This window comes from Mya arenaria, chromosome 3, assembly GCF_026914265.1.
Source record: "Mya arenaria isolate MELC-2E11 chromosome 3, ASM2691426v1".
Taxonomy (NCBI): domain Eukaryota; kingdom Metazoa; phylum Mollusca; class Bivalvia; order Myida; family Myidae; genus Mya; species Mya arenaria.
In genome coordinates this window covers 77,308,696-77,325,095 of record NC_069124.1, presented here as the reverse complement: position 1 = coordinate 77,325,095, position 16,400 = coordinate 77,308,696, and the positions used below count along the sequence as shown (strand labels likewise).

The following is a 16,400-nucleotide window of genomic DNA, read 5'->3' as shown; positions in this document are numbered from 1 at the left end:
CATGCATAAAAATGTATTTATGAAGAAATGTGTATTAACGCCTTTAAATGGAGGGTGTAGACCAGTTTGTCATTTAAATATGATAGGTTAGTCGAAGCCGGTATCAACTTAAATATTTTTGAAAAACTACAGAAACAAGCTCAGTAGCCAAACGTTAAAACATAACACACACAATGAAGTATTAAGGAAAATCAAATGATATCAACTTCACCTACTCAAACGACCAAATACAGACATCAGCTGCAAACAATTTGATCCAGCCAAATGTGCCAATATACTATGACCAGAATGAGGTCGAGTGCGCAACTTCGAAACATAAACACATGTAAGTACGGCCAGAACTCACACTCGTGTACGAAACTTATGTACGGATATAGAACCGACAACAGACTTTCATATTTACCTCGACATATTAACTGTCTAATTCGCACACACTCATGAATCCAAATGTATTGAAATACTATTTCGATATTGCTTAAGTCCATAAATGAGATATACGTTAACATATAATTTTAAAGTGCACAGTATTTAAATATGGTTAATGTAGTATTTACAATACTACAATACTACTGCGCGCTAATTTGGTCGATTATGTCTTTAGTGAAGAAATTCAAGACGACGTGATTGAATGGGATAATTAAACGGATGTGTAACCTTTTACTTGTATAGAAGACGTAATGAAAGACAATAACACAGAGAAGGTCGCCTTTTTTATTACAATGAAACAATATACCTTTTTTATCCTGACGCTTGCATACAAATCGGTCCAATAACAAGGTGCCGAGTAAATTGTAGTTTATTAGGATAGTAGACCACGTGATGTTTATCTACAGTCAGTTGGTCATGTACTCGCGAAAACGGACTATTTCTAACAACAACAACACACCTCAAAAATCACTCGCCAATAAAGTCCCATCACTCTGCATTATAATGACACTGGCAAAACAATCGGCCAAATAATCTACATGTGCACTTACTCAACCCGCAAATGTTTAAAAATGTGCAGCATTCAACGATAGTTAATTCCATTTCTGTGGTAAATGGAGTCTTACTAACAACAGAAATGAATTATCCAATAATTTAGCATCAACATGAATTAAATATATTTAACATGTGGCGAGTGTTTGTAAACACTCTTGACCCTGAACCATGACCTATGTACTCTAATTTGTGTCTTGCGGAATAAGTATTACATCATCAGATGTTTGGTGACTGATCCATGTTTATACAATTTCAAAATAGTTTATGTTTAAAATTGATACCGACGCATTTAAACGTAATTACTGCGACTATAAAAGTATTGAACAAAATTTTTGGGCACATTTCAACATAGATACCTGATGTGCCAATGTCAACAAAGAACAAAACAGATGTCCCCTTTTTTAAAAAAAATATTTTTTTTCGTTTTAAGGTGATTTATCGTTTTTAATAAACAAAGTAAAAAGGATAAATATATTACTAGATTAGTACCGTGGATGAGAAAATTGATCTGGCACGGCTACGGATGGCTCACCCGATAAATTTCTCCGCCTTGTCAGATAAACTTCCTATATCCATGACACTATCCTAGAATTCTCTATATACACAACATACTGATGTCTACTGATGTGACTAGCTAAATAGTATCAAAAAGTCATCAATTAGACATCAAAGTACTTTTAAAGTAATCTTTGCCTCATACCATTTGAATAACTCTATAAACTTAAAGACATTTCCTATGCTGAATAAAAACAAAACGTTTATATATGAACGAGTATTACATGTGAATATAATCATGTAAATCAGATCCCATCATGATAATGCGGTATGAAATTCCACAGGCCCAAACAGCGAGTTAAGAGCAGAATCAGTATCTCATGTAAAAATGGAATTAACATTTTTCATTCATGTTTAGCAAATTAATACATGCTTATGTGATTACATTACTTGAAAACATTCTCAGTGTCTGATGAATTGATGATTATAAGTGAAATATTCAAAGGGCATCGCATGTAACTTCCGTACAATTAAATAATTGTAACAAAGCCACGAGGTCTCGCAAGTCTCGTTAGTGGCTATTATACAATACAAATGCGTTTGTTCCATCAATTAAGTGTCTTATTTATAGTTATGAGTTGCAGCAGGAGCAAAAAAAACCCACATAGACAAGACTTTGTTCAGATATTTTCACGCCATTTGACCCTCATAAAGTGTGCCGATTTAGTGTCTAATTGTGAAATATGGATATATTAAACCAAATAACTAAAACAAAGTACATGCACGCACAACTATAATGTTTCATTATTATTTATTATTATTATTATTATTATTATTATTAGTAGTAGTAGTAGTAGTAGTAGTAGTAGTAGTAGTAGTAGTAGTAGTAGTAGTAGTAGTAGTAGTAGTAGTAGTAGTAGTAGTAGTAGTAGTAGTAGTAGTAGTAGTAGTAGTAGTAGTAGTAGTAGTAGTAGTAGTAGTAGTAGTAGTATTATTATTATTATTATTATTATTATTATTATTATTATTATTATTATTATTATTATTAGTTTCTCTTGGTACTAATTACTTTGTTATGTATACCATTTATGGCCAATTCTTATTTACAAAATGAGGTCGACTCTTGCTTAGCAATTAGTGCTAGATAGTGTTGTAAATTGTTGATATTGCAGAATTGTTGACGACAGGGCCCTTCAATGAAACACATCTGAGAAACTTCAGTACTATTTGACCGGATATACATTCACTATAGTGTTATACTTGGATTACATTCGTATCCAAGGAAAGTTGTACCTATACAGGCTATCATATTGATGTTGAGGCTGTTTATCAATTGGGAACTGTTTTCAATTATTCTGGTAAAAATGCTTACACCAACAACATCTGAATGATAAAGTATTAAAAGCGTTGAATGTCTTTTTGATTAAGAACAGAACAGAATGGAACATCTAGACTATAGTCATAACTCATCTTTACAGGCAATGGTAAATACATTTATAGAAATATTTGAACAAAATAAAAAGTATATCGAATGCAGTTTAACACGTTATTTTAATGATATAATTTCTTTTTCTATGCATCGTGCAAAATTAAACAGTTCAGTAGCATTTTGCATGTTAACCCATTGTAACAGTTTATATGCGCTAGTATTCACCCAGAAGGGTCTTTTATTTAGTGTGTTTTTAAATCACTGTGCGCGTTTCGTTTCAAAAGGACATGGAACTCATCTTCTATCTTTTTTGTGTTGATAGTCTGACACACTCTCAGATTCCTGACAATCATGTTTCACCCATATCTATCCGTTTTTTTATTTGAGTTTTAGTTTATACGTACAGACTCTCATATGCGTTATTGAAAGTCTGGATTTGCTGTTTACAACATTATATAAATAGTTCATACTAAAATAGGTCTTTTCTAGATATACTCCAGTGTTATGAGAAATATTTGAATCTTTATCGCTAAATCATAACAGTATGAAATTGTTAGGAGTAATACATGTTCAACTAGAGTTCATGGTGAGCTTGGTAAATATTCACTGTTTTAAAAAGGTTCGCTAAAATATTGGTTAAAATTTGTCCATAGTGATAATACCACAATAAAAACTGAATTGTTTGCAAGCACTATCCGACTGAGTTAATTGAATGAAAATCTGAATAGCAAGGGTAGAAATATTTACATTTTCAGCCTGTTGTATACTTTTGTAGCTCCTATTCCTTACAATGCTTCTAACATTTGAGGAACATTTGTAATACCAAATCAAAAGAATTCATTTGAAAGTTTGCAAGCGTGTGTAAAATGTTCAAGCAATACATGTTCTACTAGTGTTTATGGTCAGCTTGGTAGATATTCACTGTTTTTCCAAAGATTTCCGAATAGCAAGTGTACAAGGGCTTGTGATTGGTTATAGCCTTGATAATTTATTTGGTAACTCTAATGTTATCAATGTGAAATCATTACTCGAAGAATAAAATCTTTAATGTTTGCATTTACTTGTCCGTCTGTATACAAATTCATAGAGTTTTTGAATTTAAAAAAATAGACGAGAAATTTTAAAATTAGTTTTGTTTGTTAAGAAAGCTTTGTGTGTAAGGCTAACAATATTCAATGTGGAAGCTTAAAACTGTTCCTGTTCATCGTCTTCTAATTTGATCATATTAGTTTTACTCATATAATGCTATGTTATAGTTCAATTATTTTGTTTATCTGAACAGTCACTATGTTTGTGTTTATATATGTTGTTACGAAGACAAACTTGGTGTTTGTACTTGTGTATTTGGTTAAATATTGGTTTTGTGTTTGTATTTGTGGAAGTAGTGTAATATGTTTGTGCCTCTAGTTTATCGTTAAGGTCTTTGCCCTGTGCCCCTAACCAAAGTTTTATTTTTGGATTTGTCCCTGTAGTTTTGTTTTGTATTAATTATAAAATAATCTGTTATGTACTGTTCTGTTTAAGATATATGGAAAAATATCGCTAACCTATTGGTTTAAAGAAAAAAAACAGATACGAAATTTAATCGACATTGGTGTCATACTTATACATATGAAATTCATGTCGATGACACTGCAACGGTAATGCTTTTTATGTTTTATGCTTTACCCAACATTCCACTGGATAATTAACATCCAACAACAGTACAAAACAATGTCAGATTATGTTTCAGTGTATCTGTCAATGTATATACTCGAACTTTGGAATTTGCAAATAATTAAACATTATTCAGTTAAACTGCATGGAAATAAGTATCTTGTTTTTATTTTATATTTAAATACGAACTCCATCATGGCCTTGTTAAGAAGCCAGATGATGCATTTGCTCAGTGTCTACTAGTATGTCAAACATTGACACATTTGTGTTGCCCCTCAAGACATGTATTCCAGCGTCGCAATCCCGCATCGCTGTCAAACGTGTATCTGTTGAAACTCGATTAGAACAAAATAATGTTTTTACTTAATCTAATCGTTCTCTTCCACCAGAGCGATGATGATATATTTAAGATAAATCATTATTAAACCTGATGATAAATATGAATCTAATTTACCCTGTCACTATTTTGTTAACTATTTATGAAAACAAAATGCACCACAACCGCTAGAAATCTCCGTTGATTATAAACCTAAATATTATCTTCATATGATGAGATAAAAACCTTCATTTATTTTCTGCTTTGGAAAAATATTGCAGCCACGGCATAAAACAACAAAAATAAGACTTTGTTGTTGCTGCTTTTGCCGTTGTCGGTGCTGCAGATGTTGTTGTTGCTGCTGTTGTTTATGCTGTTCCTTTACTGCTTTTAAAACGAAAACAATTTTAACGAATGTGTTAACCAAAATGCAATAAAGCAGACAAGTGAAACCTTTTTATGTTGAATTTCATGTAAACGCCTATCAGACAACATCGAATTTTTATTCTAGTTTACCTCTAGGGTGATAATTGTTATGTCCATTAATTTCATGACTCGTCATGCCTTTAAATCTAAACGAGATGTTTTCATTGCAAAGCCCTTAAGCATAAAGCAAGTATTCAAACTTGTTAACTCTGGACATAAAGTAATTTTTAGGTTATTTTTAGGCACCTTACGATGAATCACTCTGACTTATTTCTGTTTAACGAAAATCTTTGCCGTAATACAAAACCTGAAGAAGGGAAATATTAGAAAACTTCACCTTAATTTATTGTTCATGTAGTCTTCATTCGTTCTCAAGGGTAAACTATATACTTATCTTATATGCGTTGTTTGCTGCTAAATAGAGTTGAGCATTTTACCTAATGTTTAACAATCTGCTGCATTCTAACGCAAACACCTCCACTATGTGCTGTTTGTAACACAATGCTTTAGACCATCGAATGCGGACGTTTTAAAACTTATTTTCAAATACGAAAAAGTAACTTCAATTTACTGTTTTATTGCTAATATATATAATAAACTTACTTTTAGTGAATACTACTTGATTGACCGATTGATTGATTTATTGTTTGTCGTTATCAGAATCTGAAATATCAGAACCTGAATATTGGGATTGAAGCGCTCTTAAGTTTAAAGTCCCAAACTGTATCAGCAAATAGTTCAACAATAAATTTTCATGGCCACAATCTTGATATATGTTTATTTTAACAAACAATCGCTCATCATATCACAAAAATATTTTTGTGTGATATTAAATTATGATATAACGCATACAGGAGGAATTCCAACTTTAAAATTTGTCAAGAAGGGCAACAGTTTTATAAAAAAAAATGATGACAGCAATAGTGTTCACGGAACTATTGTGAATTAAGATTTTATCCCAAACACAAATCGAGTATCATCCACGTAGAGGCATCAGAATATTCCACAATGAATGTTTAAACATGCACCAACATCTTTAAAACACTCCAGCCCTTATTTTACAACACCAGGCAGTCCCAAACAGAGAAAACTTTTTTTATCGAATGAATACATATAAATCCAAATTTGCTTCCTTATGCTATACAAATATCAAATACCACCACAGTAGAAGCATTCGAGTTTCCAGAATACATTATATAACAACAAATTTTATCCCGTCAGACATCGTCGTATGACTCATCCCTGTTTGCACAGTCGTTTCAACACAATCGTGTATAAACCATATTTATTACTTGTGTTGTGTTTGTTAATCTTAGGATTGAAATTCCAATTGTTTACCAAATAAGCTTGTTTGATTGTTGAGCATTTGAAAACCTTAATCGTAAAAGAAAACTAGTATACAGTTCAATTACAAAAACACATAGACACAATAACTTTGATGTATGCACCAATCGGTTAAAGTTTAAATAACTTCAAGTAATACGTTGTGCGAACGTAAACAAGTTAAACCCCTGTGAGTAATTATTTAGTTTTCATTGAAACTTTCCTGGCAGTTACCCAAACACTTACCGATAACGATATTTTGATAGTAATGCTGTGTGTAGTGTCTCTTAATTTGATTTACTGATTGTTTTAAGTCAAACTACATATAAGTGCTTGAAAAGACGATACCAGCGATATAAATTCTCTTCCTCACCAAATAACACACTAAGAACAATCTGAAACCAAAGCTAGGATTTCTGACTAGGAGGTTCAATGTCATTCGCGGTCCGACTGTTCGGTCTGAGAGGTGTGCAACTTAACTGCCTATAAGAACACCTGAAGTAAACACATGTAACATAGTAAATAATGAAATACGCAGCAAAATTAGAGAGTCAAATTTCTTCCGTGATTTTGCGGAAGATCGTGAAAAAGCTGCTCATGACTGGTTCTAATGCCGCATGGTCAAGCATCATGACCTAGAGATCAGTTAATCAAGAGAACACAGATCATGTATGATTATGAGATGTATGATTAACAAATGAATCATTTAGTCATAATGTTTCATATGATAATACTGTCCTTTAATAGTCTGTTAGCTAAAGTTCATTCCATTAACAATGTTCCTTTAAGAATAATATATTTTTTGCATTAAATCGAGCACACAGGGAAGATGGAAACGCTTATTATTCGTGGAACTCACCGTGTACGTTAGCGTAATGAATAGAAAATTGAATAATTTAAATATGACAGGAGTGAGATAAGTGTTGATTCCCAAGGCATTCTGCAGTTCGTATATTACGTGCAGCACAAGGTAAATTGTATCTATGATGACAAGCGGACCAAAATATACTGCTGAGGAATTTGACACACAAATCTTCCTTAAATAAAGCAGGGAAAGAATCTTGAGAAAGAGGTTTAATGAACCGATACTTAATTCCTTACAATATAATTCGTGCGAGTGGAAATATCAAGCAGGTTGTAATCAGTTCAAAGACTCCCTGATACGTCTTCCAGTTCAAAGCAAATGATAGATGTTTAACATTAAACTAATTAATAAAAGATATATCTCGACTGCTGAGGGAAACGTAAATCTATCGTTGTGAAATATTTTAAATTAAAACATCGAAACCTTCACATTTGTAACTAGTTGTAAACATTATTTTCTGTGATAATATTCGGTGATTCTTATCGTCATCATATCAATAATGGATAATGATTGTTGCAAGCTTTATCCATTCATTTTAAGTACAGAACAATGTTACCCATCTACATGATGGCAAGCGAGCCCAAAATTACCAAAATTTGCATACAATCGTCCTTAACATAAAGCAGTAATATCATTTTCGCTAAAAGGTTTAATGCATCGGCATTATATTTGGCACTTTTGGAAAGATTTATCAGGTTTTAAGCGCTTCGGAGATGCAACGATATTTAATCTAGTTGAATCGACGTCAAGGGAATACAACGATCAATGCAAAAGATAGAACTTAAGCATTAACAAAATACTAATATATCTCTGCCGCTGAGAGTTAATGTTGAAAAAAATATCGAGTCCTCTTTATTTGCTACGAACTGTAAACCAACAACGTATGTGGTGATAGCAAGTGGTAATTCTTAAGGTTTTCCGCGCTGTATTTCTGTATCCCGGCGTTTTATTTTTAGCAGGATATAACTATTTTTAGATCGTTATATTTATCAGATTAATGGGTCAAAATAATGAAGGCTCTGGTAGGAAGGTAACATACTGATATTCAATCTGTGTTTAGCCCAAGATGCATCGGCATTATATTTGGCACTTTTGGAAATATTTATCAGGTTTTAAGCGCTTCGGATGTTCTAGAAATTATTACCGACCGCAAGTGTCTCATCGCCTGCAGGGTTTGTTATTATAACCTGTAGTGACCCTGAAGCACGCTTATTTGTAATGGTGTATATTTGATATTACTTTATTGAGATAAGAAACAAAAATGATTGTCTGAAAGTCAAAATAGTTGTATCTCAAATTCGCGTTGCTAATGCTTCAAACACTATGATTTGCCTGCTGTACAATTTTAAAATTCTATTCATTCTATGATTTTAGGCGTATACATTTGTAATAAGATGTTTTCATTTTTTTTGCGTAATAGCTTCGTTCCGGTGAATTCTTGCCATTGTTTTGGACATAAGGCTTTCAATTTATTCTAACATACATGCCCTGAGTCATGCATACGCTTGATGAAGCAAAGTAGTTCGGATTTAACCTGTACAACATCTAAAGTGTGCGAAGCCTTCATCACCATACTTGTGTTTCTACACAAATATTTACGTAACACATATATAACATTTATTTATCAATAAAACTTGAAAAAGCACAATCATATTCCCATTCTTAAACCCATTCTTAGAACAGACAATTTCCGATAATATAAAAATAGTTTCAACTACATAAACTGACAGATTTTCTAAGTATAGTTTCTACATACATTAACTGACCACATTTTTGTCATCACCGCGGGAAAACGACCCCTCTGATAAGCTCTGCATTTTGATAGGAATTATTTCTAAAGTTGCTCGTAAACATAAATTCATTTCCTTCAAACATTTAAAACGTGTATGTTCATAAAACTTGCCTTACGTATGATATCTAATCAAAGCACAGAACACCCTTTAGAAACGATTGAAAGGGGCATGCATTGTAATTTTAAATACATGGGGATCATGACGTCAACTGAAGTGATACGCTGTGCATTTTGAATGGAATTATTGCTGGAGTTGTTTGTTAAGAAATTATTTTCATTAAACAAAACGTGTATGTTCATAAAAGGAAATGAAATATATGATGTATTGTATTTTCCTATTGTATGATATCTAATCAAAGCAGCGAAAACCCTTTAGAAACGATTGAAAGGGGCGTGCATTGTAACATTAAATACATGCGGAAGGGGTATAACGACGATTGAAGTGACATTAACATAACAAATTGACACAAGACACCCTAAAATAGATAAAGATATGTTTGTTTCCTCGCCCTCGCACAAGCGGTCTTGGCCCTCGGCACATTTTTCACTTTTATCTATGTGCCCTTCACCCATTCCCATAGTTCAAATAAAATTTGCAACTCTCACATATTTGCCCGCAGATAGTCTTTCAGCGCCTCGCGCTTTAATTATCTATACTTTATTACCATTGTTGCAGTCTTTAATCTTGCAACTTACGTGTCAGTTCGCATGTAGAGCACTATATGTTAATAAAAGTAGCAAACAGGTCCTTTCCGAAATCGTATTGCCAGTTTAACCATTTATGTACCGATGTATGTATGCTTCACATAGCCACTTGTGAATCGGTGTATTTAAAATTGTCGAAATGCTGTGAGTCACCTCGAAATCGGTTGGCGTCGTCAGATTTGACACTTGTACCGGAAATTATAGTTGTAATATTATAGTATACGAAAACAATGATCATGAATTCAATAGAGTGGTGTATTTTGGGCGCCCGCTGCAACTTATTAAATACCTATAAATATTGACATATTTCACCGTTAACCTTTTATAAAGAAAGTGACTCTTTTCAAAACTGACAAAAAAGACATTTTCTTACGTAATAATAAAATCATTTTATTTAGTCTGATTCTTAATATTGAATGTAAACGAAACTAAAACGTATGTAATAATAATTATATGTACAACGTTCATATATCCTTGCGTTTTCTAACGTATTATGTGTTGCATTACCTTTAACTTCGATGAGAATTTGCCATTGGAGACGTTGTTTAACGGAAATTGTGTAATTTTGAAATTGTGGTAACACTAATAGCTCATAGGAAAACATCTCAGGGCAAAAGTGAATCAAAAACAGGCTACCTTACAAAGATGTTTACCATGGAGACTTAATTTAGAAAAAAAAAATAAGTGTGGAATATACAGAAATAGCATAAGAACATTAAGCGAACAAATGAACAGTATGTATACTTAGCCTTCATGTAAATGACACCATCAACTATTATTCAAACACTCGTTGATATTGTAACAATATATAAGGGGTAACTTGGCTTCATCATAGATACGACTGGCATAATTACGTAATATTTCAACATATTATTAGTACGATTTGCATCTCTTGTAGTGATAACGGCCGACAAAGACAGGTAATTACAAAAATCCGACACACTCGATGTCAATAAAACAAAGAGAATATCGGATGAGATCGTATCAGCGTATCATTGATAAGCAGCAATTGACGCAGTCAATCTGTATATACCAATACGCGCTCGAATTCCGGGATTATTCGTACATCTTAAAGAACAGTTAAGAGGTCTGTAGTAAGATTTGCCTGCTGCCTGATTTGTTAATGAAATTCAAGCTTGATGAAACTCAATCACGCGATGCATAAATGATGTGATGTTTGTGATACCAATTTGTTATAAGGAACGTAAACGCGTGTAAAACACGGATATATCAAGGAAAACACCCAAAAAAGTATTCATTTTTTGGAATATTTGAGCAAAAAAAGCATTCTCATTTTTAAAAGACAACGTTTTATGTCGCCCATTTTGAATGCTGATGTATCAACCAACAAAAGTTTTCCGAATCTCGGAAGTCGTTATCGTTTGAGAACATTACAGCTGTTTGAATTATTGGAAAACAAAAACAAACTCACCGGTGTCTAAAATCACATTCCTCTTCGAAAATGTTTAACCAATGTCGCTTTGCGTAAACAATCAAATCCCAATGAAAGTACAATGAAAATGGGAGTTTAAGATGGGAATCCGGAAACAATATTCACCAAATGTTAGATGAAGTTTTATACATTTTCTCCTTACGCGATGTTAGGAGGACTCTGTCAGAGTTCTTAAGTTTTATCGAACAAATTCCCGCTTAACAACATGTTTTTGTTGTTGTTGGATCTAGTTAAATGGTTTAAAATCAATGATGCACGTGCAGTCAGGCACAGTGAAATTCATCTTAAGTGTTTAAGGTTACGAAAAGGAATTTTGGTTTATGGAAGGCCCGAAAACATGACAAGTTCGCTGCCGGGGATAGGAGGGGTTTTAGATAATTGACTCGAGCATATTCTAAAATTAGCTATAGATGCCAGTCTCAAAATCCATATATAAAGTTTAATCAACTCGATTGTGACATCGACATGTAGGTATTTGACACGATGATTGACCGTATTGCAAAGATAAACAGTGAATCATTATCGTATGTGATCATGTTTGACAGCAAAAACATTAGGTGGGACAGACGTTGATCTTTTAGGAAATGATTCAGGCGATGTGAACGCATTAAACATTAAGTATGGAGCTGTTGTGAATAGAGTGGATATTTTACTGTACAAACAACAAATATCATACAATAAATGCAGGCATAATACAGCCTAGAAATTATTATTATTTTTTTCACAATTTATTTTCTACTAAATTCCGATTCACGAGCACCACGAACTACTCATGGCACCACAACGTTACAAAATCAAGCCTAGTGCTTTAGATATAGCCAACAAAATTTAAAAGTTGTAACGATGCAACCGTTTGTCATCAAATAGCCACAACTATGTGAAGGGATTGCTTAAACCTAAGACAATCAGATTTTGAGTTTTGATAAGAACTTTTACATTTAGCACAGCTTTTGACAATCCTATGTGGAACTTCATTTCCCGATTTGTTTCTCTGATAAACCCTTTTTTTTAAATTTAGATACTAATTGTTAACTTCCAATTCGCACTCATTGGTCCTACAACAGAAGACGCTTAGGAACATTTTGTATGCGTAAAAATGTTTTGACTCAATCATTGCCCGCCGTGCTCTTTAAGCCATTCCAGTTTATTTCTTCGCAATTTCATCATTAGAACCCTCATCAAATTACAGTGCTTCGTTTACCGCAAACTGTTCTTGGCTTAGAAAGTAATATTTCATTTCAGTTTGTCTGCATGAAGTGATCTTGGGAAATATGTGAATAATGCTGATAATAATCAAAATAGACATCTCAAAATCTTTGAATCATAAGACAAATCATACACGCATTATTTCTTGAACCGGATGATAGAGATGATAACCTTGAAGGAATGTTTATTTGTAAACATTTCAAAAAAGAGCCAATTCATGTGCGTGCTTCTGTTTACAAATACGAGTGATATGGTCACACGTACACACATATTTATTTTAGAACAGGGACGAAAGGAAAACTATATTGACTTTATGCAATTAGGATTATTAATGCTTATACTATCATTCGTCAAGGAATTTTGAACGTTAAATAAAGAATTGCTGACCAAACACCTTTTAGGGAAGTCGCTGCACCGAGTTAAAATATAACTGTATGAATTATGGATTAACGGTCATACATTGTCGTTCTTTTAATCATTTAGATCCAAAACATGTAATTTTATGTGCTTCGTAATTTTAAATTTTGATTTTAAATACATCAACAGCATTGTAATTGGCTCGGAGCACCAGCTGATTAAACCAAATTACTCTTTGTCTATAGATAAGATAATTGTTCGACTTACTTGATCCCTTGCAAGTTCTTAATCATTACCATATCAACACAAATAGTTTATACAAAAGAGCTGACAGATACGTGTATTAGATATATTTTATGTAGACTAAAACACAATTTATTCTCCGAAAAAAACAACAGTTTTAATTAATGCTGCCAGTTGGTTTCTTACGAAACCTATTATGAAGGAAAGGCATTTATATACAAACTATTTTATACGAAATTCAAGTGTAAGTACTTAATGCATTCATAAAACATAACCATACATTTAAAACATTATTAAATAGTAATATACAAGAAGTAAGATGTCCAAAACGTGTAACCAAATGTTATTGATGATAAGCAAATATATAAAGGTTTTGCAATAAATTCTCTACACGAAACTTGTTTAATTATTAAATAATGTCATGTGTCACTCGGAGATTCCATGTCATTCAGAACAACTGTCTCTGCGCACGTGTGCTTGCCGTTAGATAACGACACACTGAAGTCTGAAGTCTTGGCACGACTGTTTGGTTTGATAGGTGTACACAACATCTGTCTAAATGAACGCCTGAAGTATACACCTGTGGCGTAGTAAATAATGAAATACGTTGCATAATTAGAGAGACAAATTTCTTCCACGATTTTACGGATCGTTAAGTACGTGAAATAACTGCTCCATACTGGGTCTGATGCCCATTGCTCAAGCGGAAGTGAAGGGTCGCCTTGCGTGACAGACTGCTGCATCGCGTACACAATCGTTGCCGGAAGTAGTGTAAATATGAAGTAGAACGAGACACACAATAACGTGATTGTGGAGGCCGGGTTTGTTCCCTGACCGTGAGCGGCGCTTTCCATTGAAAGCCGCTTGATTTCTCTGATCACAAGCAAGTTAAGCAATAGACAAGCCACGGGCAGAATGAGAAACAGGAGCATTTCTGTGAACCACGTCCACGCTTGCTGGAAGATTTCAGCGCCTTCGCGAAACACGCAGCCAAACATGTCACTGTATGACCACACGTACACCTGAATTAGCCCCAGGGCGACCGAGGCGCAACCCATACAGCATATCACTATTACCGCGCGTTTTACTGTGCAATATTTTTCCATCACAAATGGATGGCACACCGCTATATACCGCTCTGTTGTGAAACCCAAGACTAGCATCGGGACCTGTAAGTAGATCAACAGAACAAAGATCAAATCAAGGTTCAAATTTATCATTCAGTCAGACTGGGTTATATGATAATACTATCGTTTGATAATCTGTTATTTAGAGTGCGTTCCATTAAGCATTAAAAAATTTTACCATTAAATGGAGCACCCGGGAAAGATTGACACATTAGTTATTTGCGGAACTTACCATGTACTGAGGCGTAATGAGAAGAAAATTGAATATTTCACATCTGACAGGAGTGTGAAAGGTGTTGATTCCCCAGGCATTCTGCAGTTCATATACTACGTGCAGCATGAGGTAAACCGTTTCCACGACGGCAAGAGAACCAAAATATACAGCTGAAGAATTTGACTTGCAAACCTTCCTGAAATAAAGCCGGGAAATTGATTTGAGAAGAACGACAAGGGTTTGATGCACCGACATTAAATTGCTTAGTATAATTCTCACGAGTGGAAAGATTAATCAGGTTTTAAGCGGCACGGAGATTTTAAGATAGGTCTTCCATTTTTTTGAATTGACGTTTTAGGAATACAACCATCAATGCAAATAAGAGATGTTCAGCATTCACAAAATTCTAATATACGATATATCGTATATCGTCTGCTGTGGGTAAAAGTAAATATGTCGTTTTGAAATATCATTGTTAAAACGAGAGAAATCCTTTATTTCAGGTGTTAATTATGATTTTTATCAATATTTGTATGATTATTACAATCTTAAATCTTGCACTTTAGGTATCAGTTTGCATGAGGAACACTATATTACCTTGACAACCATATCCTTGCCGAAATTGGATTGCCCAGGAAACCAATAATGTACCAGAACGGCGTGATGACCCTGTCAATCATAACCACTTGTGGAGCAGTGTAGTACAAAATGTCGAATGCAGTTAAATTCGCAAACTGGTTAGCTGGAATTGCCCCGCCATCGCTCGACGTGGACACGTTTGACCAATTCATCTGAAACATAAAGAATTCTGAAAGAGGGGAAGTGACACACAAACTTTAGAACATGGTCGAGTGGTTGATACTCTTGAAACGCTTTGTTTCCACAGAGCGTTCGAATGCGGTGTTCCACAGATGCATTTTTAAACGAAATATGATATGAATATTTTAACTGTAAGTGTTGTGGAGTGTGATCCATCATGATTTGGCACACGCTCCGTGTGCCATAAAGTAATATCGAATTACATTTTAGCTTTATGGCTTGCCTTTGTTCTTTAATGAATTTTAATCATGATAGTTATTTCACGTTATTCGGACACAACTAATTTAATGGACGCACACTTTAATAATTGTCGTAGTTATAAAAGTTTATTGATATATTTTTACTGAATTATTTATTTTTTTGCAAATGTTTACTTCTCTTGCATTCATTGCCTGCATTTTAATCAGCTGCGTTTTTATTTGACAATAAAGATCGTTATATTACAATATACAGAACGGTATTTAATTTACGTACATAATTTCCATATGAAATACATTATTATACCGACAAACGCTGCTACAGCAAGTTTACGGGAAATGCATTTTGCCCATGAGAAATTAAACTGTTTACTGTTCTCCCTTCTTAGATCACACACACACGTTTAAGATAACTTTCAGACAATCCATGGCGAAATGGAACTGCTACTGGAAATTAAATTTGTTCTTGATTCATGACCAACCCCAAGGGGCTTGCGGTGCTGATACTTTTTACACACACATACAACTATTGCTTCCTACAAATTAAACGTTTTTTAAATGTTTTATGCCATAAGTTACAAAACCTTCTATAATTATGTAAATGTCCATTTACGCAAAGATCACTCCGACAAAATTGTTGCATACTAATTTATCAATACAAATGAACAATATACAGTTATTCAATACATTTTACCGTAGAAAGACTTTTTTACGATATGAAATAAATATCTAAAATGAATAAATTTGTTTTTTTAGTGCTTATTTAACTGTTTTAGTAAAGATGCACTCTTACTCC

General features: G+C 33.6%; 2 protein-coding genes across 9 annotated transcripts in view; both read right to left on the bottom strand.

The window, feature by feature from the left end:
* Window positions 1-16,400, bottom strand: part of LOC128227873 (G-protein coupled receptor 4-like) — a 101,555-nt gene that overhangs the window by 35,111 nt on the left and 50,044 nt on the right. The gene's annotated exons all lie outside the window — the stretch shown is intronic.
* Window positions 13,285-16,400, bottom strand: part of LOC128227870 (G-protein coupled receptor 4-like) — a 111,412-nt gene continuing 108,296 nt past the window's right edge. For 2 of the 8 annotated variants that reach the window (XM_052938777.1, XM_052938776.1), the window contains exons 2-4: window positions 15,186-15,379; window positions 14,607-14,784; window positions 13,287-14,416 (exon numbers count right to left, since the gene is read on the bottom strand). In XM_052938777.1, the coding sequence (XP_052794737.1) occupies window positions 13,667-14,416; window positions 14,607-14,784; window positions 15,186-15,379 (1,122 nt within the window). In that variant the 3' untranslated portion in view covers window positions 13,287-13,666. Of the gene's footprint in view, window positions 14,417-14,606; window positions 14,785-15,185; window positions 15,380-16,400 lie in introns of all 8 variants that reach the window. The other 6 variants (XM_052938772.1, XM_052938771.1, XM_052938773.1 and 3 more) reach the window with 4 other exon arrangements.